The following is a 23,171-nucleotide window of genomic DNA, read 5'->3' as shown; positions in this document are numbered from 1 at the left end:
GATCTGCTTTGGTCGTGGTCCACCAGGTAGAGAGCATTCCAGCAATTGTTATCGACCATGAAGTATTGTCACTTGCTCACAATCTCCTTCAGCTTCTACATCTCCCATTGCTGGGGAGTGAACTCTCCGCCTGGCCCGTGATCCATGTCGACGCTGACATCAAAAGTTAGCGGACGAAGATGGAAGCGATAGGCAGTGGAACACTTACAGCTAGAAGTGGAAGATCATGTTCAGTTCCTGGCGGTCGAACGCAACAGCCTTGATGATCTGTTTCGGATCGTGCACGGCCGGCATCTCTCCGACTGAGAAAGCATTGTATCCCTTGAGAATCTTGCCGATCGCTTGCAGATACTCGAGGCCGGTGGCTATTTCCGTCGGCCGCGCAACAACATGAAACTATCTCTTATGTTGTGACGGCAATATCGTAAGGTATTGATCAAAGTCACCGTCGTCGACACTTCTTGGATTGTGATCTTCAAGGCTTCCGTATCAGGTTCCGGGCGACGACAGGCGAGGAGTAGATTCTGCTTTGAATGAATGGACGGTCACAGACCAGGTTGTGGAAGGTGGATCTCCCATCCTGCCGTACGCGTATGAGTTCGGGTGCTGCTCGTCGACACTCATTTCATATTTCCCGATGGACGTATTGCGCTGGTAAAGCCCTACATACGGCTGAAAGGTCTCCTCTTCCGATATGTGCACACGACAAGTAAGTCTGCTCTCGGCACAGCCGGCACGACAGAGACAGCAAGAAGAGAAGTTCTCGGAGTAGTTACGGGATGGAGACAGGGTTTTGCTTGATCGTATGACCGGATCCACCGCAAGAATAGTATGTGCTGCCACGAGGCGCGGAGTTGTAGCCGCCGTACCCTCAAGTCCACGTCCGCCGCCATAGCCGCCGCCACTCTGAGAGCAGCTCCTGGCGATGTGGGCGACCTTGCCGCACTCGTAGCACTCTTGGCCGGAACCGCCTGGGGCCTCATTCGGGCAGTCGTGGGAGATGTGGCCAGGTTGGCCGCAACGGTAGCAAGGCTTCTTTTGCTGTGGTGATCAATGCTCTCCCACGAGATTCAGCGTGCATGGAAAGACACAGAGCTGGCAGACTTCGCCGCGATTCGAGTAAGCATTGTCACCAAAGCTCGAAGCATGCTGAGTCGACGTATGATGAGAAGAAGGTTGAAACAGGCCAAGGGCCTTCTGGTAAAGGGCGAACTGAGTGGATGCCCGGAGGCTCCACTCGCTATGGTTTGTGCCGTGGTTGCAAGTGACACGATAGATCGAAGGCTTTTTCTTGTGACCATTCCTTCTCTACACCTTCGCGCCACAAGATATTTTCTGCTGGTTCCGGTCGCCGCATCCGCCCTGTTGCTGGCTGCCGTAGCCGCCACCACCGTAGCCACCGCCTTGCTGGTTGTCGTTGCGCTAATAGCCAGGAGAAGTTGCGCACCCTGCCGTCACCAGCAAGCATACGGAAGCCCGCGGGAAATGCTTGAACGTTCTCGCCGTACAAGAGGTAGTATGACAGCATACCGCCCACTTTTGGAACGACCACTATGGTGCCATTCGCGTACATGACATGGAGGGACGGTCCTGTCAGTTCAGTCAATGTGTTCCGCGGCCACAGACATGCTTCCACTTACCAGTACGTGGACTCCACTCCGGACGACTAGACCTGCCACAGATAGGACCTTGCTGGTGGGATTGAGCTGGAGCTGAAGGCAAGCCTGACATGAACGAGTCTGGGTAACCTTGATTGCTGTCATTCCCGAAAGTATGCCCGAACTGACCTTGGAGACCTCCTGGGCCATGAAGAAGACCAAACGAAGGCTGCATTGGGGCGTTGATAGCACCTTGCAGCAGTCTAGAGCTCTGAATGACCGGCGGCGCAGAGTGCGAAAGTTCATTACGAGCAACAGAAACACTGCACCACAGCCGCACGACCGGCTGGGACGGAAGAGTAGGAAGGGCTAGGCGTAACGCTACGCTCGCCGTCACCGGCCATCACCACGTTGACGGAGGGACGTCTGAAGAACTGAGGTGGCGTTCTTGGCTCAGTCGATTCGGACTCTGAGTAGGATGAATCTGAGTTCTCGGCAGATCGCTGTCTTACTCGGCGAATGCTCTTCTTCCTTGAGCGACGCGACGGCGATTCTATCTTAGATCTACCGCCGCTGCGTCATCGCAATCGTTAGCATTGCAATTGTTTCTTGGACGTTCAAAGTCGACTTACAACTTGCTATCCTTGCCCATGACAGCGAGCGGGACCTTTTCATGTTCTTGTCTCCAGCAACAAGGACTGTTCCGTCTGGAACAGCGCGTGGGACGAGAGTTGTCAGAATCAACACCAGGATTCTTGAGCAACGGTCGGCGCCAGGACTCGCATTTATCATATCCCCATCTCAGGCCCGGCGACATTGGACGAGAAAGGCACATTAACCGAGAGGTTGACTGGCGTCCCGGGTGGAGGCGCGGTGAAGAAGCGTTCGCGCCCACTGGGCGTTTGACGGGCGTCTGCGCCGGCATCTCGTTGTGGGATCTCGACATGCCGAAGCTCATTGAGGGCGTCATTTTCTCCATGCCATGCCCCATGAGACTCTACTGATTACACCTGCCAAGAGCGTGGATGCCACGATTCGGCGGCTCCGGATGTCCTCCGGACGGTTAGCCCAGTACCGCCGCTATTGAAGGTCCAGTATCGGTCCAATCCAGTATAAATAATTAACGACTCACGAGCTACCAGTTGACAACACTGAGTACTTCTCGCAATGGTAGATTGTGAGATTGCCGCTGGTCGGCCAGACGTGGTTGTGGGTAGGATCGTCGCACGGTCAGTTCCAGAGAGCCGCCACCGCTCCCGAGCCGATCTGATGTCTCATGTAAACCCATATGCCATATGCCCGAATGCCAGTGAAGGACCAAAGAAGGAATCACAACATGACTGCTACAGTCACACTCCGTCAGGCCACTCTATGGTTCCTTGCTTTTTCTCATCTTACGAAGTCCGCCGGGTTTAGAAGGGTCTACCATCGGCGCGGCGCGGAGAGATAACGCGAGGAAAGCAACCGCAAAGCGGCGCACGGAAATGGACACCGACGACTTTGGACCTTGGCCATTCGGACTTGGTCCGGAGCGAGCGTTGAATGACACAGGGAGGGGGATCGGACTCATAAGCGAATCGATTGATGGAGCAGGGCCCGTGGCGGACGGTGACGGTGAGCCCGGAATATCACTGTTGTATCTTCGGTGGCCGGTGGCTGAAGAGGTTCAGTCGGGAGGTGAGCATCACTGCCGCTAAGAAGCACAGCAACGCGCCTTGACCAACGCTTAACGGTACCGGCCTTAGTCTCTTGTCCGCAATGTCGCCCTCCTCTGGTGCGGCCGGTGGTAACCTAAGTTGCCCCGTCGTACCCTTGGGAGGTGGCTACTGCTCGAGGAACCTGCCTCTACCCCTAACGCTGGGGCATGCTGTTCCAAAGACATCTGAAGACCGGTTGGGCTCTCGCTCCGGCCGACTCTGATCGAGTCTGTGGGTTGCTGGCCGCTGGCCATCACTTTCGCAAGATAATCGAGGGTAAGCCCATGCCGATAGCCGCTCTCGGGCGTGATCGGCGAAAGGTATCACCGTATCCTCCTCCTGAGAGGCGTATATCTAAGCCTGTGGCTGTTCCTTTCGGGGGGTGCGATCGGGTCTCAGGTGGACCGTCTTTTAGGGAACTCAGTGAGGGCAATTGGATGGTCCGTTGGGCGGCTGCCGTCCGAGCCTTCGGGCTCGTGTGTCGGTGTATCGCCCTTCTTGGAGTCGCCTGAAGGTCGTCGATGTTATGGTTTTGACCGTGCCCGAACGATGAGAGCGCAGCAACCGCAATGCGGCGTGTGAAGACGGAATCTGGACCGGTAATAGAGGCGAGAGAAAACACCCAATTGCTCCCCCAAGAGCTCTTAAGAAAACAGGATAGATCTGGTAGATCGGCGCCTCTTTCCACCTGGCACAGTTGCTGCCATGCTTCTTGAAGTTTCGGTCGGCGGGGGTGGCAACACGGAAGCAAGGGCTGCCAACTCCAGCTTGACATCCGCCGTGGCTCACCGGGCAAGATAGCGGGCAAGCAAAAGCCTCGAGAGGCCGCAACGACACCGCGCCATTCTTCACGACCACGTCCCCATAACTCGAGATCAACACGCCCTCCTGCTGCAGGCTGTTGTTGTGTCCGAGGCAGACCTCCAGAGCATGTGAGTAGTACGATATGAGCGCACCGCAACGTATTCCGCAAGCCATCGTGGACCGCTGGCTGTTTGCGTTGTGATCCTTGAATACGTATATCTACTGGACGAGTTTCTGCTCAAGAGGGTACGGCCGGCCAATCGCCTGGAACTGGATGTGGTATCCGGGAGCGACTACTTGACTTCAGCTGCTCTGAAGTTTGCGGCTACGACGACAGTCTGGTCTCGGGAAATTTGGTTGTAGGCAGAGACCTCGTTGTTCTCGGGATCGACAAGCTGGTAGTCGCCGCAGATGAAGCTGTCTTTATGCGTCTTGCGGAGCCGCAGAACGGAGTTCCAATCAGGAGTCTGAGTCTTCTTTTGCAATACCTGTTTTGGATTCCAGCGGACAGCTTCAGAAAGGGAATATCTTCAAACTGGAGTAGTTGAGTCTCAGCTCCGGAACACGCATCGTCGCTCCTGCTTGGTCGACACGTGGCCTTTTGCAAGCTACGCTGGAGGCTTCCGCCGGTCTTGCCGAGAACTTCCATGGTGATCCACTGCTCGAGCATGTCAGTACGCGGATCGTTTTCGTGGTTTGGTGCCTTGCTTACCGACGCACCGGCTATAAGTAGGAGAGCCAGCCATTGGCATCGCCGAGGAGAACTCCGAGGATTTTCGGTTGTACCCGCTCTGCGTGCTTGACAATTGAGTTGCGTTGGAAGCCAGGCCGCCGCTTGTCCTTCCCGAAGCCCTCCTCAATCAGCTTCTTGGCTTCGAACGGCTTGGGCTTATCGTCCTGCCGAGCCGAGAGCGCCTTGCGCTGGTGAGGGGAAGGCCAGTAGGTAGTTTTCCATTTCTTCCTCCATCTTCGTCAATGTCGCTCCGTCGCTGGCCGCGCCGATTGTTGAGGGGTCCTCCAAACCCGGAAACATTTCGCTTTCTGACCCGTGATTCGGCAGTGGGAAACCATCCGTCGTGAGAGATATCCGGCTCTTCCAGAGACATCCGAAGCTGACAAACCTGCCCGGGATTGAGAGACTGCTGTGAGAAGGTCAGCTCAGCGACTTGCCAATTCCTCATTCCGCGTGCTGTGGTTAGCCGAGATGATCTGCCAAACGACAGACCGAACAGTATCGTCTTTGAGAAACCTTACCCAGTTTGTCCGCTTGAACCATTCATGCATGTATCACACTTGCATGGGCCCGGGGGCCTAGCGGGGCACATCTGTCATTGTCATCTACAAATACAGGCTATGGAAAGGACATCCGCTGCGCTACTTCTCGCCCCCGCCCAGAAATGGAAGAAAGGAACAGTGTCTCATTTTCCACAGGACCGCCAACGCAGAATTGGTGTTTGTGTCATGGGTGACACCCACCATCGAATATTTCAACGGAGCAGACAAGCACGGCCGGTTCGTCCACTATCGTTCATAGTCGTTGCTCTTCTTGAACTGGTGCTGGCGTGGTCATTGTGGGCCATTGTTTGCTCGAGGATGAGCGGCCAAGTCGAGGCGGACAGAAACGACAAGCGCTGCTGGCGTGACGTTGAGTGTCGGTGCCTCTTCAACCGTAGTCGATTGCACTGGCCAATGCCTCAGGTGATGTTCCCGGCAGTTGCGACTTTCCTCCGCCGGGGTGGGTATGCCGACCATCCCCTGGTTGGAGTCGAGGGCGTCGAAGGTCAGGAAGGCATCGTGGGAGAAGTCGAGGTTGTCCATTATGTTCTTAGGTAAAGCTCAGTTGTTGACGAAGAATAGACTCAGCTCGGGGGCAGTGCGCAACTGCGTCGAAAACTCACGAGGCGGACTAGACATCACACACCGCCAGCGGCCGGTTCTCCCCAGGAATACCTGGTTATCTCTCGGCGTTGCTCTCCTGCGGTTGACTTCGCAAGCGCGCGCAGTCAGGATTCTCCAGTCCCGTTGCTTGGCATAGGCAGACGGCTTTGAATGATTTCTCCCAAAGACCGACGGTGTTGCCAAGACCTTCGGTGACTTTGCACAGCTTCTTTTGCCTTTCGATTGAGATCCGGTGATGCTGGACAGCAACCTTCTCCCTCTGTTCGGCTTGGACCTTGCCGACAGATAGTGTCCTCATATGCTCGCAGAGATGCTTGAGGTCGCTCTCCTCTCAAAGAGCTCGTCGGACACGTCGGAATCATCGGCATCGTTGGCACCATTATCTTCTGAGCCGCCGGTGATGGCCTTCATAGTTGCAGGCACCCTGTCGGCCATTCCGACGGTGAACTCTTCCGGAAAACCCATGTCAAGTGACCTGGCGAGACGTCTCAGGGTGGAGGCGGTATGTGTTCAGCGTGAACGACCGGCTGGCTCGCGAACTCGATGCCATACTCTTGCCTGAAAGATCTTTGGCAACGCCGACGCGTCTAGATCCACGGTAGATTGAACGCGACAACGGCTAGGCAACCTCTCAAATCCCGCTTTTCCATGTCAGCTTCTGCACATATCAGCGGATGCGTTTCGGGTACCTTTTTCCTCCGGAAAGCTCGACATAGACGCCTGCATCATCGTCGTCCGGGAGCTCAGCCCGGCCGTTGACCGGAGATGTCCGACCACACGTCCTGTTGTCTGATGGTGCAGGTAGCGTACAGCGTTGTGGCTCTCCAGGACCCGGGTGCTGTCATCGGTTTGCATGGGACAGGCGACGCCGTGGCTTCAATAAGCCTGCATGGAGGATGCGTAACCGCGGAACAGATCTTTCCATGCGAGCGGCTGCGGTCAAGGACAAGCACGCTTTCCTAGTCATGTCAACGACCGCGGTACTCAGCCGCACAGACGAATGAGCTTACCTCTCGATACTGCAGGAGGCATCTAAGGCGTCAGTCGAAGTCCTTGACCGGCTTGTTGAGCATGATGTTACTCGTATCGTCGGCCACCAAGATCTGCGAAGGGACAGCGACGATAAAGCCTGTGCTGGTACAATGGGTGACCACACACTGACCGCGGCGTTGAACCAGCCACGCCGCTGTGCGTGGAGGTAATCTTCTACTGAGCTGAACTCAGCTTCCAGTCGAGGGAGAAGCGTTGCAATCTCAGTCATCCCATTGATCTGGTCGACGAGTTCCTCTGTGCTGACGAGAAGACTGTAGCCGAGTTCACCCTTGCTACTCAGATAGGGTGGCTTGTAGTTGAGAGCTCTGCGTTGGATAATAGATAGTGCAGTAGTGGAGGTAAGATCTTTGATGAGTGTGGATGCTGATGTTGTAGTGCAGGTTTGTGTGAAGAAAGAGTTTGATGCGAAGGTGGCGAAGCGAAAGCCCCATATGCAGGTCACGCACGAAAACACGCTTGGCACTACAATAGACTCTCCACTGCTTCTCTCCAATTCGGAGAGCTGGCTGCAGGTCACACACCATGCCGCTCAATCACCGTACCTCCTGTGCTCGGGAACTGCCTCCCTTTCCCACGGAGATCATGAGTCTTGGGCAGCTATGTCTACTAGGAAACGGAGATGATACCGTACAATGCAATGCAAGGGGAGCTCTTTGTGCTGGCAATCCTCTTGCTGGAGTTTATCCCCATATGACTGTCTGGTTACGGGGAACTTTACACCGAGTCATTCACTAGTTGCTCTCAGTGTAGCTCCGAGTCTTGATGCAGGCTGTTCCTTACGATCATCGAGGGCATGGAAACATCTTGATATCACGGTGATCACGCCGCATTGTGAGACGCTGAGCGGAAGGGGACCATCTCACTTCCACACCATGTCAAAGGTAGGCCACTGGATGAGTATCAGAAGAGCTGTGACCATCTCCATGGTTTGTGAGAGCCCCATCGCCCATATTGGATCGTCGTATCACATGCCGGCGTCCCAAAGGCTCTTCACTTATCAGGTAGGGACATTTAGAGTTGATGATCGATCCTCTATAGGTAGGCGGCAATGATTTGATCATGCGGGTGCAAACGCTGTCAACTCCCTTCACCAAGCCCCTCTCCTGACCCGGCCCAAGCAACATAAAAATTTCTCTTCCGCCTCAACTTCTCTCTCCCACCACCATCCTCTCAGCATCAAACCACCGCTTGAGCGTCATCCGCTCACGACCTCTCTCTTCTCACTCCGCTACCAAGTGAGAACACTCGCCACAACTGGTAAGCGTCTCTATCTTCGAATCCGTATCCAGCGCCTTCAGCGCGTTCACTACTTCGCAAACTGCCCACAACAACACCAGTTTCGTCACTCTATCTCAAACTCTCACCCCCTTCTCTGTACCACCTGCTTCAGCCCACCGCTCCCTTATCCTCGAATCACAGCCCCTTTCCCTTAGCCTCGCCGTCAGCTCAAAGTCCTCACCATTGCCAGCAGATTCGACAACATCCAGCTCCTCCTTCAAGCCGCTATCTTCACGGCACCCAGCAAGCTCCCCCACCTCGAGGAGCACAAGCCCAGCATCCCCACCGTCAAGGTAAGCATACCCACCATCCTCCACGTTCCCTCCCTCCTATGGCCCGTCCGCTAATGACACGACACGCTATCCAGCCGCCAACCATACGCGCGCCAGTTCCAGCCATGTGGAAGCTCGCTACCTATCGGCTCTATCTGAAGGCCGCACAGCTTGTGCCCAATGCCTTGAAGCTCCACAAGGAGCAAACCAAGATCGAGATGAAAGAGCGCGAGAAGCAGGAGGTGAGTTCAGTCTTCCCAACTGGCTTGGATAGGAGCTTACGTGGATATAGCAGAAGCGGCGCGAGCAGGGAAGCGAGGCCGGAAAGAAGGATGCTTAGGAGGGACGGCGTAGAGGGCGGGATGGAATCTCTCTAGAGGGATTCGTTTGTAGAGTCTAGATCTCCTATTTCATGGCATGGCAGGACTCAGGCGGACTTGATGGAAGACTTCATGTATTTTTGATACCCCCACCCAAGCTCTCTTCTCTGCTACGGCGGCCAATCTGGCGTTTCACTATCATGATCCCTGAACGCGGCATCCCCACGCCCCGTTCATTCCACTCATCCCTCATAACTCATCCCTCATCAATCCTCATAACACATCCGACGTGTCCCTCACGTGACCGACAGCACACTTCCGCAAGCCAAGACCCTCCCACCTCACTCCGCCTTCCTAGCCTGCTCCCTAAGCCCCGGCGCGGTACTCCCATGCTGTTCCAAGTCCGCCGCCCACAGCGCGGCGCCGACGGCATTCGTAAACGCAAAGAAGATGCCCGCGATGGGCACGAGCTCCAGCAGCACAGCGGGGACGCCGAAGCTGGTGTAAGCCGCCTGGCGCTCCTCGACGAACTTCTCGCGCTGCGGGCCGGACATGCCCTTCAGCTGGAAGTAGCGGGCGTGCGCGCTGGGGCCGTGCTTGCGGCCCTGCAGCAGCACGAAGAGGACGGTGCCGATTACGGGGATGAAGTTTAGGGGCAGGTACATTAGGTAGCGGACCAGTGCTTGCGGGGTGAAGCGGGCGAAGGGCTGGGACGGGTTAGCTGGGCGAAGATAGCGTAGATTGTTTGTCTGTCTGCGAGGGAATGGGCTGAGGAGGAGGGCCGTGGCGCAGAGACGGGGCGTTCTGGAGCTTACCTTCTTCATCAGCTTCCCCAGCTTCGCCATCGGGTCGCTTCCCGGCTTGATGTGGCGGCCCTCCGACACCATCTCCGTCATTCCCCTCGACACGAGCGTGCCGTCGAACGTGTCGATCAGCGCATCCTCCAGGAAGAAGCCGCGCGAGAGCAGATTCGCAATCGTGCTGCTCTCGCTCAGGACGAGCAACACCGTGCTGATGACCGCGATGGGCCCGTTGAAGATGGCGAGGACGGCCAGCTGGGGAATGTACGTGAAGAGGAACATGAAGGTCGTGACGCCGATGCCGGTCGTGATGGTCGGGGCGAGCTTGTTGAAGAGCGGCTTCTGGATCGAGCGGTGGGAGAGGAAGTAGGCTATGCCCTGCAGAAGAGTCAGTATCATGGTTGTTGGGAGAAACATAGTGAGCACACACCTTGAAGGGGTAGATGTAGGCGCCGGAGCGGACTGCATCTTTCGTCAGGGCTTTGACGCGCTCCACTTCCTCTTTGGCGGTTTCTTTGATCTGTTCGGACATGTTGATGTACGGTATGCTGGTGATCTGCTTGGTTTGAAGATGATGGGCGGATTGAGTGGGAAAGGAGTTTGTCGAGGCCAAGAATGCAATTATTTGATGTCGATCCCGAAATTCCATAGCGGGAGGAAAACCTGCCACTTTACCCCGCGACGTCATCCCCGCATCACGGCGGGGCGCGTCCACCCTAGACGCGTTGCGGCACGGCCTTGATTCCGTCGAATTCCTTCAGTTCATTTGGCTCGCACCAATGGTCGAATGGGAGGGCATCACTGAAAAGAACCGAGCGAACCACGCATATTTGCAGCTGCGTTTCGCGAAGCAATAGCACTCGTCATAATATGGGTAGTCTTTGCAAGGCATACATGGGAGATGATTAGAACCTGCTGAGATTTTTCATTCGTTTTGAGGAGCTATGCTGCAATGCCCCAGGTATCATACTATCATAATCCATCATCCATCGCCAGTGCCCATCTGCATGCAAGAAAATAGAATGCACAAGGAAGTAGAATGTCCAAGTCGCCCACTACTGCACACCACTACCCGAGTCCCTCAGCATGTTGATCAAAGACTTTGCCTTGCCCTCACCGTGACGGTCTGAGCTTTCCACGTTGTCTGCCATGGACATTCTCCTGAAAGCGCCTGGTGTGTGTTTGCTAGCATCGGCCACTGAGTCGTTGGTATGAGAAGTCCCATGGTGCTGGCTGTTAGCACCGCGAGTGTTGGCGTCAATACCGGAAGAGTGAGCAGGCCTGGGAAACAATGAGACCAAGGGGGTGTAGTGATATATATAGTGGGGATTGGACAACGCCTACAAGCCTCGGCGACCATCACGGTCGGAGTCGACGCGCGGGTCCATCTTGTTCACTGCAACCGATTAGTTACGACCTGCTAATGACTGAGGAAGGCAACATACTCATTGAGCTGTTGTGTGGTCCTGAGGTAGTGCCGGAACCCATTCCAGATGTCATACCAGAACCCATTCCAGATGTCGTACCGGAACCCATTCCAGATGTCGTACCGGAACCCATTCCAGATGTCGTACCGGAACCCATTCCAGATGTCGTACCAGAACCCAAGCCAGATGTCGCGCCAGTCAACTCAGAAGTGTTGGTGTGAGGATCGAGGACGGCGCCGGTCAAGGTGGTGTGGCCACCTGGAAACTCGCCGTGACCCGGCGTGCCGTGGAAGTGCTCGTGTCCATGTTCTTGTGTATGACCAATGCCGCCCGTTGAGCTGCCGAGGCCGGTACCGGTGGTAGAGCTGCCAAGACCAGAGCCGGTGGTGGAGCTGCCATAACCGCTACCCATGCCAGTGCCAGTGGCTCCCATGTTGCGAGAGCCATCACGGTCAGAATCGACGCGAGGGTCCATCCTGTTCACTGCAAAAGGTCAGTAAGTCACGTTGAAGCTGCAGAGCAAAACGACTTACTCATATCAGAGCCGTGAGGTCCGGAGGTAGTTGAGCTGCCATAGCCAGTGCCACCCGTTGAGCTGCCGAGGCCGCTGCCGGTGGTGGAGCTGCCGTAGCCGCCGCTTCCCATGCCACTTCCCATACCACGGGAGCCATCACGGTCAGAGTCGACACGGGGATCCATCTTGTTCACTGAATGGTAATGTCAGTATGAGAGCTACATAATTTTGAGCGGACTGTGCTTACTCATGCTGGAGTCATGCGGGCCACTGGCAGTTGAAGAACCGTAGCCAGTGCCGGTATTGGAGCTACCATAGCCAGTGCCGGTGTTGGAGCTACCATAGCCAGTGCCGGTGTTGGAGCTACCATAGCCCGAGCTTTCCACGCCTCGACGTCCATCGCGATCAGAGTCGACACGGGGGTCAGCCCTGTTCGCCATGTCCGAGCCGTGTGGTCCAGAAGTGTTGTGGCCGGTGGTGTTACGGCTGGTAGAGTCATAGCTAGAAGAAGTGTTGTCGTCGTGAGACTTGTCTCCTCCGGAGAGCATCTCCTTGGCCTTGTTGATGAGCCCAGACATCTTGTCAGTTGGATATGAGAGAGTTGTGTGTGGTTGGGGAAGTTTGAGAAGTTTGAGATTGGTTGCAGAAGCTGTTCGGCGTCGATGAAGAAGAGGAGAGGCTCGAACGCGGGAGCAGTTTTATGCTGCAGGTCAGCGAGTTACGTCAGGGCTGCATAGACCAGGGAATTCTTGGAAGGAGAGGTGAAGGCGCGGTGAAGCTGGCAGGACGCGCACCTCGCCACGGAACACCTGACCAGTGGAGAAGTTGCCAGAGAAACAAGCACGCTGCTGCTTGATTCGGTCATTAGAACCTTGGGTAGCCGCAGAACAAGCTGTTTAGGGCCTGGCTAGCACGTTTCTTGAGCTGCAACAAGCCTAGCAGCCGCTTGTTAGAAGCTTTCAGCTAGCCAGCGCCGAGTCAGTTAGGTCAATCTCACGGATCGCCCTCGGGCTGTTGAGGTGTACAGAGGGGCCATTACGCCATTGGCATCATTGCGCAAGGACGGTATGTTGGCCATGGTTTGGAAAGCAAGTGTGGCTCGGCCTGAAACCTGTTCTTACAGAGCTCTGAGAGCAGGTTCGCAGCGAGAATGCAGGTGGCTCGCGGTTGGAAGCAGCTGGCAGGAGGTCCCACCTGCACACAGCGGCGGTGAACCGCTGTCAGGGCCCCAGCTGTGACATCAAGCGGGGCAAGGAACCTTGAACGCATCTGCAGGGGCTTCCCGAACGCCACCTGCATCCAGGCTTGCGGGGTGTTGCCAGCCCGAAAACAGCATGGCTCCGAGCTAAACCGGAATTCTGGACCAGCACTGGAGGCCGCCGCAGCACTTCCCTGTCTGTGGCTGTGCAGAGCAAACCAAACCAAACGCGGTGCACGCATGGAATTTCCTCAGGACAAGAATCCATTCACGTGCCACTCTAGGCGAATGATACTATCTGTCTTTACTTAGGTACTCGGGTGGGCAGGCAAGCACATCCAGTGCCCACTCTACTCCATTCGTGTTGATAGCCGCGATGTCACACGGCCTACGTACTTGCATACCCTTGTCTCCAAGAGATGCCCGCTTAGGCTCATGTAATCTAGGAGCTAACAGCTGCCCGGCTGGGTTTGGAACTGGCTTGTATACCTAGATCAACCACATCACTTTCGATGCCTCGTCGGTTGACCAGCCGGGAGCCGCACAGCCAGACGGACGGACAGGCTACCGTGTACCGCACATCTTGGTAGCGGCCAGCAAAAACAGGTGTCGTAGCATCGTAACACAGACAACTAACAGGCTTTAATCTCTTCAACGACAATGGGCTTTCCATCAGGGGTATCTATTCGCCCTCATATCTAAACAGCGCGATTTAAGCTCCGTCGGTTTCTTAGCTTCTCAGTCGTGCGTGCTTCAATCAGATTCTTGGAAGGACGTCGTCTCTCTGCCTTTGGTGAATGGCCTCGAGGATGACCCGATTCAAACGAGGTGTAGTTAACCTAAGAATACCTCGGTGCACATGCATGTTCTATCCTAGGGCTGAGTGGCTTGCTAGAAGCGTTTTCCAGCCTTGTTCGTCCATCTCTTAGCATCCTCTGGTCTTGGCATCTATACTGTGTTTGGTTACGAAGTATCTCAATATTGAGCCTTAAGGCTGAATGCCGATGGCTTGCATAACCGGGCTGCTGGTCCGAGGCCTGAACAGCCGAAGTTTGTTGAATCTTCATCTGCTCTGCGGATGATTGGAGTGCACTGTCCTCGATACGAGGTTCAGCTGCGGCTGAACAAGGTGCATCGCCTCCACCACCGGCACATCAATATCCAGTTACAAGCAAGAATCAACGCACAATCTGCTCGCGAGTTCCGACTCACATGAGGCTGCAATCCGAAAATGTATCTCTGCAGCCAGGCATTGATCGCGGGCCTTGCACCAGGGCTAAAGCCCTATAGTAGGGCTGTGCTGTGTCGCCCACTCGGGTCATCATGGGGACCAGCTCCTGGTCTGCATTCCAGGCAGCCTTCTCTGTAAAGTATATATCTATTCGCGCCGGTTCATAACCTTCTCCACTGTCGTTTATTTGTTCTCTAATTGCTCTCAGCCGCAATACCCTCGGGAAGGCTTCGTACATAAATCTTGACACCTCGTAGTCATCATCCAGTCCGGTTTCCCTACCATCACTAGGTACAGAAAGCCTGTTAAGCTCCGCCATGATGGTCAAACTCCACCTTGTTACTGGTTTTCTAAGCCTCCTTTGGCTCACGCTGGGACTCGCCTCACCCACTCCAGACCTGATCGATCCAACATCTGGCAAAATTGCCGCCCGGAACACGCAGCTCCAACCCCGTGCTATCCCCGCCTGGGAGTTTTACTACAACTACGACTCAGCAGCCCACCAGTCCAAAGCCACGGCCCTAACGAACCAAGGCTATCGCCCAATCTCCCTCAGCGTCTATGGCGCGAACACAAATCCCCGCTACGCTGCGGTGTGGGTCCAGCGATCCGGCCCCGCTTGGCAAGCAACTCATGGTCTCACTGCCGCTGCATACCAGACCTGGTTCGACAGATGGCGCGTTCAGGGGTATGCCTCTACAATCGTCAGTGTCACCGGCCCTCGTAACAACCCGGTCTACGCTGGGGTGATGGAACAAATCAGTGGAGTGAGCTGGTGGCAAAAGTGTGACATGAACCTCCAGCAATTCAACGACGCGTATAACCAGGCCTATGCGGAAACGAAAGTCTTGAAGTCATTTAGGGAGTACGGTGTACCGACAGACCGCCGCTTCTGTGCCGTATATCATTCGAACCCGCAGGTCAATCACTGGGACTGGCGGCCTTCACAGACCCCTGCGGACTATCAAGCCACGGTGAACGCCTTCGTGCAGAACCAGTACTGGAGACCTGCTGCCGTCTCCGTATCCGAGGATCATCAGATCACGTCGCTCTTCATGGACACTAGTGTGGGTACCTGGGCCGCCCGACACGGTCTCACAGCCGCCCAGCTGCAGGCTGAGTACGAGACCCACAAAGCCAACGGACTATATATCATTAACCTCAGCGGTGGGGGCGTGGGCGCCAACGCGCGCTTCACAGCCATCTTCGCCCAGCAAGACGTTCCCTCAGCTCGCGCCTGGACCGCAACGGGCACGACCACGGGCTTCAAGAACAACGCCGCATCAATGGCAACCGTCGACGGGATCATGAAGACCTTCATGCAGACCAACGGCGTCCGTCAAGCCCAGATCTCCATCGGCAGGAACGGCGCCGCCCTGCTGCAACGCGCCTACACCTGGGCGGAGCCAGGCCGACACATCACACAGCCCGCCGACGCATTCCTCCTCGCGAGCGTCAGCAAGGCGTTCGTGGTCGCAGCCGTGCAGTCTATGTTCAACAGCGGCCGGCTCACCCCAGGCACAAAAGTGTATCCGCGTCTCGGCTACACGAACCCGCGCGACGCGCGGGTCGCTAACATCACAGTGCAGCAGCTGCTCGACCACACCGGAGGCTACGACCGGGTGCTCAGCGGCGAGACCGTCTTCATGATGCGGCAGATCGCCCTTGAGCAGGGCACGGGCGGGGCCCCGGCGACCATGAAGACGGTCGTCGATTGGGCGTTCAAGCGGACTCTGGACTTTGATCCCGGCGCAAGGAGCCAGTACTCTAATTACGGGTACCTCTTGCTTGCGTACCTTGTCCAGCATGTTAGCGGGCAGAGCTACTACGACTACCTCCGCTCCACCATACTGACGCCGAACGCGCTGGACGTCCGGCAGTGGGCTACGGCTGCCTCGGCGCACAGAGGCGACGGCATCGTCCAGGAGGCGCGGGGCGTGTGGCTGAACGCGCAGACGCCGCTGTCGAACGTCGAGGTCCCATGGGTGTACGGCGGCGACGGTATGGTCAAAGAAGCCGCAGTCGGTCCCTCGAGTCTCTCGGCCAGTGCATCCACGGTCATGCGCTTCGTCAGCAGGTTCGGTAAGTCCCTCCCATCCCCCACCCCTTGCGTGACCTTCCGGCGCAGGGGCGTCCACCACTCCTAAGCAGCGAACAGAGCTGATGCTATGTAGGTGCAACAGGCAACGGCCCGCGCGCCGTCAGCTGGCGCGACGGCAAGATGAACGGCGTCAGGACGTGGGCGCAGGCTCGCGCCGATAATGTCGACTGGGCGCTTAACCTCAACACGATGGAGTTCTCGACAGGGGTTGAGAGTAACGAGCTGTTTAACAGGCTGTGCCAGGTCGATATCACTAACTTCCTGAACACGAGTCCGGTTGCTTAGACCGAGCTTGGTCTATGGGAGGGAGGTTGTAGGGACGCGTTGGACCTGAGTAGGTGTCTTTGACTTTAGAGGGCGGTTTGGCTGGACTGGGAAAAGCTGGTCGGTCTTGCGGTGGGTGCTTCGGTCTCTTGTGACGGGAGTGTTGGATGCGGATTTCCATGAACTGCTGGCGATTCAGTAGATGCGAGGTGTCTATCTAGCACTTCCTTCGTAGCCCGCATCTCATTCGCAATTACTCCAACTCATTCGATGCCTGCATCGCTTACTGCAATACCACACCCGCGCGCTCTCTCCCTTCTTGACTAGTGCCATCGCATTAACCAGGATCTTGCTTCTGAAGCCCCTCCATCACACGTCCAGAGCAATCGGGATGCTTGAGTCATGGTTTAGTCTGGCGAAGGGCAAGCAGTCCTGAGAAACGCGCTGGGATGCGCGGTGTAAACGTAGCTTAGGTCCTTTGCAGAAGGCCCGGTGGAGTGAAGGGAGGACAATTCGTGGCAGCTACCAGTCGGTCCATGCACATGGAGACGATCACAGTCATTTGCGTTAGTGAGAAGATCAACTCCCCGGACGGAAGAATACATCTCCAGTTTCCAGAGGAAGAACTCTGAGCTATGACAGCACGAGAACGAAGTAGGATTTTGAGCGTAGTCATCTTCGACATTGCATGGCAAGTAGACAACCAGCTATAAAAGGGGAGTTTCACGTTGGCGCTCAAAATGGTTCGCCCTTCATACAAGCCCCGATATCAACCCGCTACTCTTCATCCTCCTCCTCGCCCTCATCATCCTTCTTCTCCGCCGCCTTAGCCTTCTTCCTCCTCACACGGCCGGGACGCCCACCACCGAACGGCGAGGTAAGCGCGAAGTCGATGTGCTTCTGGGAGTCGAGCCGGACGACGAAAGACGGCACGTTGACGATCTGCTTGCCAACACTACCAAGCCACTGCATCAGCACTGATCCAAACCGCTTCCTAATCCTTCGAGCAGGCTACCAGCCCGCCAAGGGAAAGACCTACCGGATATGCCTCTGCCTGATGAGGACACGGGCGTGGTGGATGCTCTTCGCGAGACCGAGCTTGTAGACGCAGGTCTGGAGGCGGCGCTCCAAGAAATCCTCGACCTTGAGCGCGAGCACGTAATCGAGCTTCATGCGGGACTCGTCGAGGACGCCGACACGGACGAGACGGCGGATGAGGGCGTTGCCTTCGAAAAGGCGCTTCGGGTCTTTCTCATCGAGGGTGAGGAGCTGACTGAAGTTGACTCGCCGTTAGTACGCTTCCCCAGCACGCCTCGAAATCGTCTCGCAGAGGACCAAACGACGCATCCCAGACCACGTGTTGCAGGTTGAAAGACAGATTGCTAACTCACCGGGCAGCACGACGGATCTTCGACAGCGTGAGCTGCACGCGCCAGACCTCGCGCTTGTTGCGCAGGCCGTACTCGCCGACAATCTTCAATTCAGAGTCCCTGTACCCAACAATTAACCTCTCGTTCCATCGACGTAGGCTGAGAGCGCGGGCGCGGCTCAAGCCCAGTGGCCGAGGAAGCCGTGGACGTACAGACGAGCGGACTCGAATGGCCGCCTGGGGACCTTGTAGGTCTTGGAGTAACTACGGGGAGCCATGGTGTCGCGATGTGTTGTCGGTTGTCGAGTTGCGCTCGTGAGGCTTGTGATGGTGTAGAATTGAGATGTGCGGCAGCCACGGGAGAACTTTTCGCCGAACGGCAAGCGCATGTGTGCGAACTCCAACAAATGCGAAATTGGCCGACGGGAGGATAGCGACGACGACAATTCGACAGCGAGCGACTCTACGGTTTCCTTACCTACCTACCCAGCACGATAACACGACGAGCATACGATGGGTCACAGCGCTGGTCTGCGAGCGGGCACCCGCTATGCCTTCAACCGCGGGTTCAAGAATCATGGCATGATCAAGCTCTCCACGTACATGAGAGTGTACAAGTAGGAGCCACCGCTTCAGGCGTCCAGAGATCGCAGCGCTGATCGGAAGCTCGCAGGGTCGGCGACATCGTTGACGTGGTTGCGAACGGCGCAGTGCAAAAAGTAATCCCAACCAGTCCATGCCCACCACAACTCCAAGATGCTAACTACAGCGCAGGGCATGCCATACAAGGTGTACCACGGCAAGACCGGCGTCGTCTACAACGTGCGTCCTCCCCTAAGCACCTGGCGAACGACGCACCTCTAACTCCCCGCCCAGGTCACCAAGTCGGCCGTCGGCGTCATCCTCTACAAGCGCGTCGGCAACCGCTACATCGAGAAGCGGGTGAACGTGCGCGTCGAGCACGTCAAGCACAGCCGCAGCCGCGACGAGTTCATCGCGCGGGTCAAATCCAACGCGGAGAAGAAGAAGAAGGCCAAGGCCGAGGGCGTGCACATGCATCTGAAGGTAACGAGATACCCGATCCCACGCGGTGGAAAAACATCACGAGAATGAGATTCGAAGATGGGGGACCGAGACGGAGCGGGAGCTGACGTTCTTCAACAGCGACAACCGGCCATGCCCAGAGGCCCGAGGACCGTATCAACCAAGGATAATATGCCTGAGAGCATCACGCCGGTGCCGTATGAGACGACGATTTAGAGTGGTGGTTGCGGGGTTAGATGCGCGGTATGGGGACAGGCGAGCGGTTATTAGGGTTGCAGCAAGCTGTCGTGTAGTTCCGTGGGCCAAGAAAAAAGGCTGCGGATGGGATTGAGGTTTCGACGAACAGTGGCTGGCGGTGTAACTGGATCACTGCACTACATGCATACCCAAAATTTCAAAGCACACGCTCGTAGTTCCCAACAGTTCTTTGAACTGCCTGATGGAGAGACCTCGTATTATCGAAGCCATCCCAAGACTTGAAATATAGGAAGCTCAAATGGCGCCTTCCACATACCACATCCAACCAACTAAATGCTGGCCACGAAGCCCTACCTAACCAAGATGCCTCCGGCCACCCCACCCACCTATGTACGAACCCGAGATATCCAAGCAGATCCCCTTAAAAAGAAAGCGAGCGCCCTCAAACTCCATGCAAAGACGTCCCATGCAATATTTACGCCTCCCTCTCTCCCCGCACCTCTGATTTTATACATCCGCGCCCGGACGGACTACATGACCGTGCACTTGCTCGAGGACTCCTTGGAGCTTTTCACGCTGAGCGCTACGCGTGCCGCTTCGGTGAAGGCTTCGTTTACGCCTCTGTTTTCGCGCGCCGAGCATTCTGCAGAATCGTAGCGGTTAGTCAGTCATTCCCTTCAGCTCGCCACAAGCTCCCCCCCATCTCTGGTCCCTCCTGTCCCCTGTCGAGAAGGAAAATAAGAAAACACCCCAACCTACCTAAATACCGCAACGCGCGAATCTTCTCTGCGACGGCAAGGCCGCGGTTGTAGTCGATCATCATCTTCTCGGGCTGTCCGTGGACCCCGGCGTTGCGCGCTCCGTCCTCGTCCTCGTCCGGCTTCTCGCGCAGGTCGCATTTCAGCGCTACCAGCACTAGTTTGACGCCGGGGCAGTTCTCCGCGATCTCGCCGACCCATTTCGTTTCTACGTTCTCGAGCGACTCGGGGGAGTCGACCTGGATAGGGGTGAGTGAGGGTTAACAGGGAGTGGTCGAGCTGTGGCGAATGGTGCGGATGCTTGGTTGGTGGGTTTGAGGGGGCGGTTGGGGAAAGGAATGCGGTGGGGTGGGGGCCGGCTTACGCTGAAGCAGAGCATGATCGCGTGCGTGTCGTCGTAGGATAGTGAGCGTAGCCGGTCGAACTCCTCCTGCCCGGCTGTGTCCCAGAGGCTGAGCTCGACGTGGACATTGTCGATGAAGATGTCTGCGTGATGTTAGGTTTGGGATCGCTGGTGCGTTCGAGTGGATGTCCGGAGGGAGTGATAGCCGTACCGTGAACGTAGTTCTCTGCAAGATTCGTCAGTGATTGCGCGCCGGATATAGAGGTTGGAATGAGATCTTACCAAAGACGGTGGGTTCGCTGCGCAGCGGGTCGGCAGGGTTAGTGCTGGTGGAATCGCGCATGGCTGCAGGTGTACCTACTATACTGTGGGGAAGTAACTGTGCGCGGCCCAGGTCAGTCGGCTGTTCAAGGCGCAAGGATACATTCAGGCAAAGGTACGCGATACGTACCCTCTTGTAAAGACGTTGAGGAGTGAAGTCTTGCCGCATGCGCCGTCGCCTCTACGACGATCGTCAGATCTCCTCCATCGAGTAACCCCTTTGGTAGGCAGTCGACTCACAGAAGCACCAGCTTCCGCTGCACTGTCTTCGTTCCGCCGCAGAGTGGCATGGTGATCGCGAGAGGTAGAGGGGGTGGATAGACCGAGGATGCGATTGGGAGTTTCGATATTCAGGTACGGCGCATGCGCGGTGAGGAGGCGGGTTAATCTATGTTATGGATGCGTGTGATAGGAAGAGGACAAGGCTGGGAGGTTGGAGAGAGATCAGGGTAAGGTTGTGGGAGCAAGCATGATGGCGACACGGTGCGCAACCCGAGTTAGGTCCACTTTAGGTTCAACTAAAGCCCTGCTGGCGATCCACGCTTCGGCTGATGATCTTTCTCCGCCATCTTTTGGACCCTTGTCCCGCTGGAGAACGGGACGGGAATTCAACAAGAACCCCGTCTCCCCGCTGCCCTCCAAGGTTCCCCGAACCGTTGGTGAGCGCTCGGGCCGTCGTCGTTCTTCCCATCGATTCTATCTACTAAAATGATTTCAACACCTATGGCTATTGGAGCATCTTGCAACTGCTTCAACCGCCCTGGTAGCGAGACGTTCATTGACCCCTGCGTTGTCCGTTCCACCAACTGTTGGGCCGATGCCACGCAACCCGTCGGCGCAGGTATTGATCGGATCTGAGCAAGCCTAGCATTACATTACACTGAAGCCGTTCACCATGATACTGCTGTGGGGAAGTCATACTGCCAAACATCCCTCAATTGACAAATGAAATTTAGGCAATGCCCCTACTCTGTTGTCGCATCTGTGGTCAACAGTGGATGCAGATATCAATACCATTGTTGTAGTCGTCACCACTGAGGTCTCGACATGTGTTCAAGAGCCAGCGGTGGAGCCCGCCAAAGCCTCTGCTACTTGAACACACCCAACAACGACAATATGAAACGCCTCGGAGCGTGCTAGTCCACCTGCTGCCTCTGCAAACCCCCACGTGACCGCCTGAGCCTCTCTCCCAAATCAAGCGTACTCTCCGCTTTCCGGTGCAACCCTGAAACAAACCGCCCTCGCTCTGACCGCTGCTTCTCGTCTTGCTGGCGCTGTTGCTCCTCTCTGGCAGAGGCCTGCGCTATGCGCTGTTGCCGATCATCCTCCAGCGCCGCAGCGTCCGCCTGCATAGCTGCAAGTTTTCTCGCCCTCTCATCCGCATCATCCGCAGCTCGTCTTTGGGGGGAGGGTGCGCTCCGCGAGTACCGGCCTGGCCCGCTCCGCCTCCTGTCTGGCGAGCGGGATCGGGAGCGAGACGGTGAGCGAGGAGCAGGGTAGGAGCGCCTGTGGTGCTGCTTGGGCTCATGAGCTCCATCTCGTCGGGAGCGTTCCCGGTAGGGTGACCGGGAGCGGGATCGTGATCTCGACCTTGATCGCGAAGGGCTGCGACGTCGTGATGTCTCCGGCCTCCTCGCACGTCTTTCCTCTTCCTCGTTCCTTCGCCGGTACGGAGAGCGCGATCTCGACCTCGAACTTGAAGGCGACCTCTTGCGATGCGAGCGGTGTCTATGATGTCTGTCGTCCCTGTCTTCGTGTCTCCTCCTGTGCTTGCTGCGGTGGCCATCCTCATCATCACCATGGCGGCGCTTCTTGCTCTTCCGCTCGCTCGCAACATCCCCACCTGCCGCCTTCAACAGCTGGCGCCTGCGAACCGGATCCGTCATCATCGACTCCAGCGCCGCCTGCTCCTGCCTCTTGATCGCGAGCATCGGATCCTCAAGAACCTTCTTCGTCGTATCCCTCCCCGGATTCGCGCTCTGCACAGCCGCAAACCCCTGCACCTCCGCGCCCTTCTCCAGCTTCTTGGTCTCCTCCTCCCGCTTCAACAGCCCATCAATGCGCCTCTTGCCCAGCAGGTATCCCTCCATCTCCTCCGTCGTGCCCGCCTGGCCGGCCGCGGGGCCGCTGTACATCCAGTCGACGCGGTTGACGCGCTTGGTGCCGCCGGCCGCCTCCTGCATCTGCTGCAGCTCCTGGATGGCGCGCTCTTCGGCGCGCTCGCGCAGCATTTGCTCCACGCGCCGCCGCTCGTCGAGCGCTTTCTTTTCTTCTTCCCACACGCGCCGCTGGTTGGTGAGGAGGTTGGGGTGCCATGATTTCTTGAGGTTGAGGTCGCCGCCCATTTTGCGATTTGGGCCCTAATTGAGGGCACGAGTCGGAGAGAGTCGTAAGGGTTTCGGCGCTGAAGGGGGATGTGAGAGCGAGGGTTTGCTGGTGGCGTTGAGTTTGGGGAGCGAGCGCTGGAGAGGCAGCAGCCGAGATGCTCACCGCAGAGCCGCACACTAGAAATCATAGGGCTTATCGAGATTTCAATCACGTGTCGATAAGCCGCCGCTGCCAAACGGCTTGGCGACAGGCAACTCACAGTGACAACATCTGATATAAACCGCTTTCAATAGAATCACTAATCGCACGCCTCTCTCGAAACCTATCAAAGCTCTAACTCCCAGACACTGTCTC

At 56.5% G+C, this 23,171-nt stretch overlaps 9 protein-coding genes across 9 annotated transcripts; 2 read left to right on the top strand and 7 right to left on the bottom strand.

The window, feature by feature from the left end:
- Positions 1–1,308: 1,308 nt before the first annotated feature.
- On the bottom strand, positions 1,309–1,573 carry W97_06817 (uncharacterized protein; the record flags this gene model as incomplete). Its single annotated transcript, XM_007784801.1, has 2 exons — positions 1,309–1,422; positions 1,448–1,573. The coding sequence occupies 2 exons, from the start codon at positions 1,571–1,573 to the stop codon at positions 1,309–1,311; spliced, it is 240 nt and encodes a 79-aa protein (XP_007782991.1).
- Positions 1,574–4,822: 3,249 nt separating this feature from the next.
- W97_06816 (uncharacterized protein) lies at positions 4,823–5,917 on the bottom strand (the record flags this gene model as incomplete). Its single annotated transcript, XM_007784800.1, has 2 exons — positions 4,823–5,020; positions 5,717–5,917. The coding sequence occupies 2 exons, from the start codon at positions 5,915–5,917 to the stop codon at positions 4,823–4,825; spliced, it is 399 nt and encodes a 132-aa protein (XP_007782990.1).
- A 3,345-nt stretch (positions 5,918–9,262) lies between these two features.
- On the bottom strand, positions 9,263–10,253 carry W97_06815 (uncharacterized protein; the record flags this gene model as incomplete). The annotated part of the gene is made up of 3 exons (XM_007784799.1): positions 9,263–9,628; positions 9,737–10,099; positions 10,152–10,253. The coding sequence occupies 3 exons, from the start codon at positions 10,251–10,253 to the stop codon at positions 9,263–9,265; spliced, it is 831 nt and encodes a 276-aa protein (XP_007782989.1).
- An 808-nt stretch (positions 10,254–11,061) lies between these two features.
- Positions 11,062–12,240, bottom strand: W97_06814 (uncharacterized protein; the record flags this gene model as incomplete). Its single annotated transcript, XM_007784798.1, has 4 exons — positions 11,062–11,117; positions 11,167–11,631; positions 11,682–11,855; positions 11,910–12,240. The coding sequence occupies 4 exons, from the start codon at positions 12,238–12,240 to the stop codon at positions 11,062–11,064; spliced, it is 1,026 nt and encodes a 341-aa protein (XP_007782988.1).
- A 2,171-nt stretch (positions 12,241–14,411) lies between these two features.
- On the top strand, positions 14,412–16,477 carry W97_06813 (uncharacterized protein; the record flags this gene model as incomplete). Its single annotated transcript, XM_007784797.1, has 2 exons — positions 14,412–16,173; positions 16,266–16,477. The coding sequence occupies 2 exons, from the start codon at positions 14,412–14,414 to the stop codon at positions 16,475–16,477; spliced, it is 1,974 nt and encodes a 657-aa protein (XP_007782987.1).
- Positions 16,478–17,233: 756 nt separating this feature from the next.
- W97_06812 (40S ribosomal protein S9) lies at positions 17,234–18,103 on the bottom strand (the record flags this gene model as incomplete). Its single annotated transcript, XM_007784796.1, has 4 exons — positions 17,234–17,411; positions 17,496–17,729; positions 17,848–17,946; positions 18,039–18,103. 4 exons carry the CDS (start codon positions 18,101–18,103, stop codon positions 17,234–17,236), a joined length of 576 nt encoding a protein of 191 aa, XP_007782986.1.
- Positions 18,104–18,338: 235 nt separating this feature from the next.
- On the top strand, positions 18,339–19,085 carry W97_06811 (60S ribosomal protein L21-A; the record flags this gene model as incomplete). Its single annotated transcript, XM_007784795.1, has 5 exons — positions 18,339–18,442; positions 18,499–18,544; positions 18,600–18,647; positions 18,702–18,890; positions 18,990–19,085. 5 exons carry the CDS (start codon positions 18,339–18,341, stop codon positions 19,083–19,085), a joined length of 483 nt encoding a protein of 160 aa, XP_007782985.1.
- Positions 19,086–19,597: 512 nt separating this feature from the next.
- Positions 19,598–20,511, bottom strand: W97_06810 (rho family, other; the record flags this gene model as incomplete). The annotated part of the gene is made up of 5 exons (XM_007784794.1): positions 19,598–19,710; positions 19,827–20,064; positions 20,190–20,311; positions 20,380–20,394; positions 20,451–20,511. The coding sequence occupies 5 exons, from the start codon at positions 20,509–20,511 to the stop codon at positions 19,598–19,600; spliced, it is 549 nt and encodes a 182-aa protein (XP_007782984.1).
- Positions 20,512–21,625: 1,114 nt separating this feature from the next.
- W97_06809 (uncharacterized protein) lies at positions 21,626–22,834 on the bottom strand (the record flags this gene model as incomplete). Its single annotated transcript, XM_007784793.1, has 1 exon — positions 21,626–22,834. The coding sequence occupies one exon, from the start codon at positions 22,832–22,834 to the stop codon at positions 21,626–21,628; it is 1,209 nt and encodes a 402-aa protein (XP_007782983.1).
- Positions 22,835–23,171: the final 337 nt, after the last annotated feature.

The sequence above is a fragment of the Coniosporium apollinis genome, assembly GCF_000281105.1.
Source record: "Coniosporium apollinis CBS 100218 chromosome Unknown supercont1.36, whole genome shotgun sequence".
In the NCBI taxonomy this organism is placed as follows: Eukaryota; Fungi; Ascomycota; class Dothideomycetes; genus Coniosporium; species Coniosporium apollinis.
This window is presented reverse-complemented; position numbering and strand designations above follow the sequence as displayed.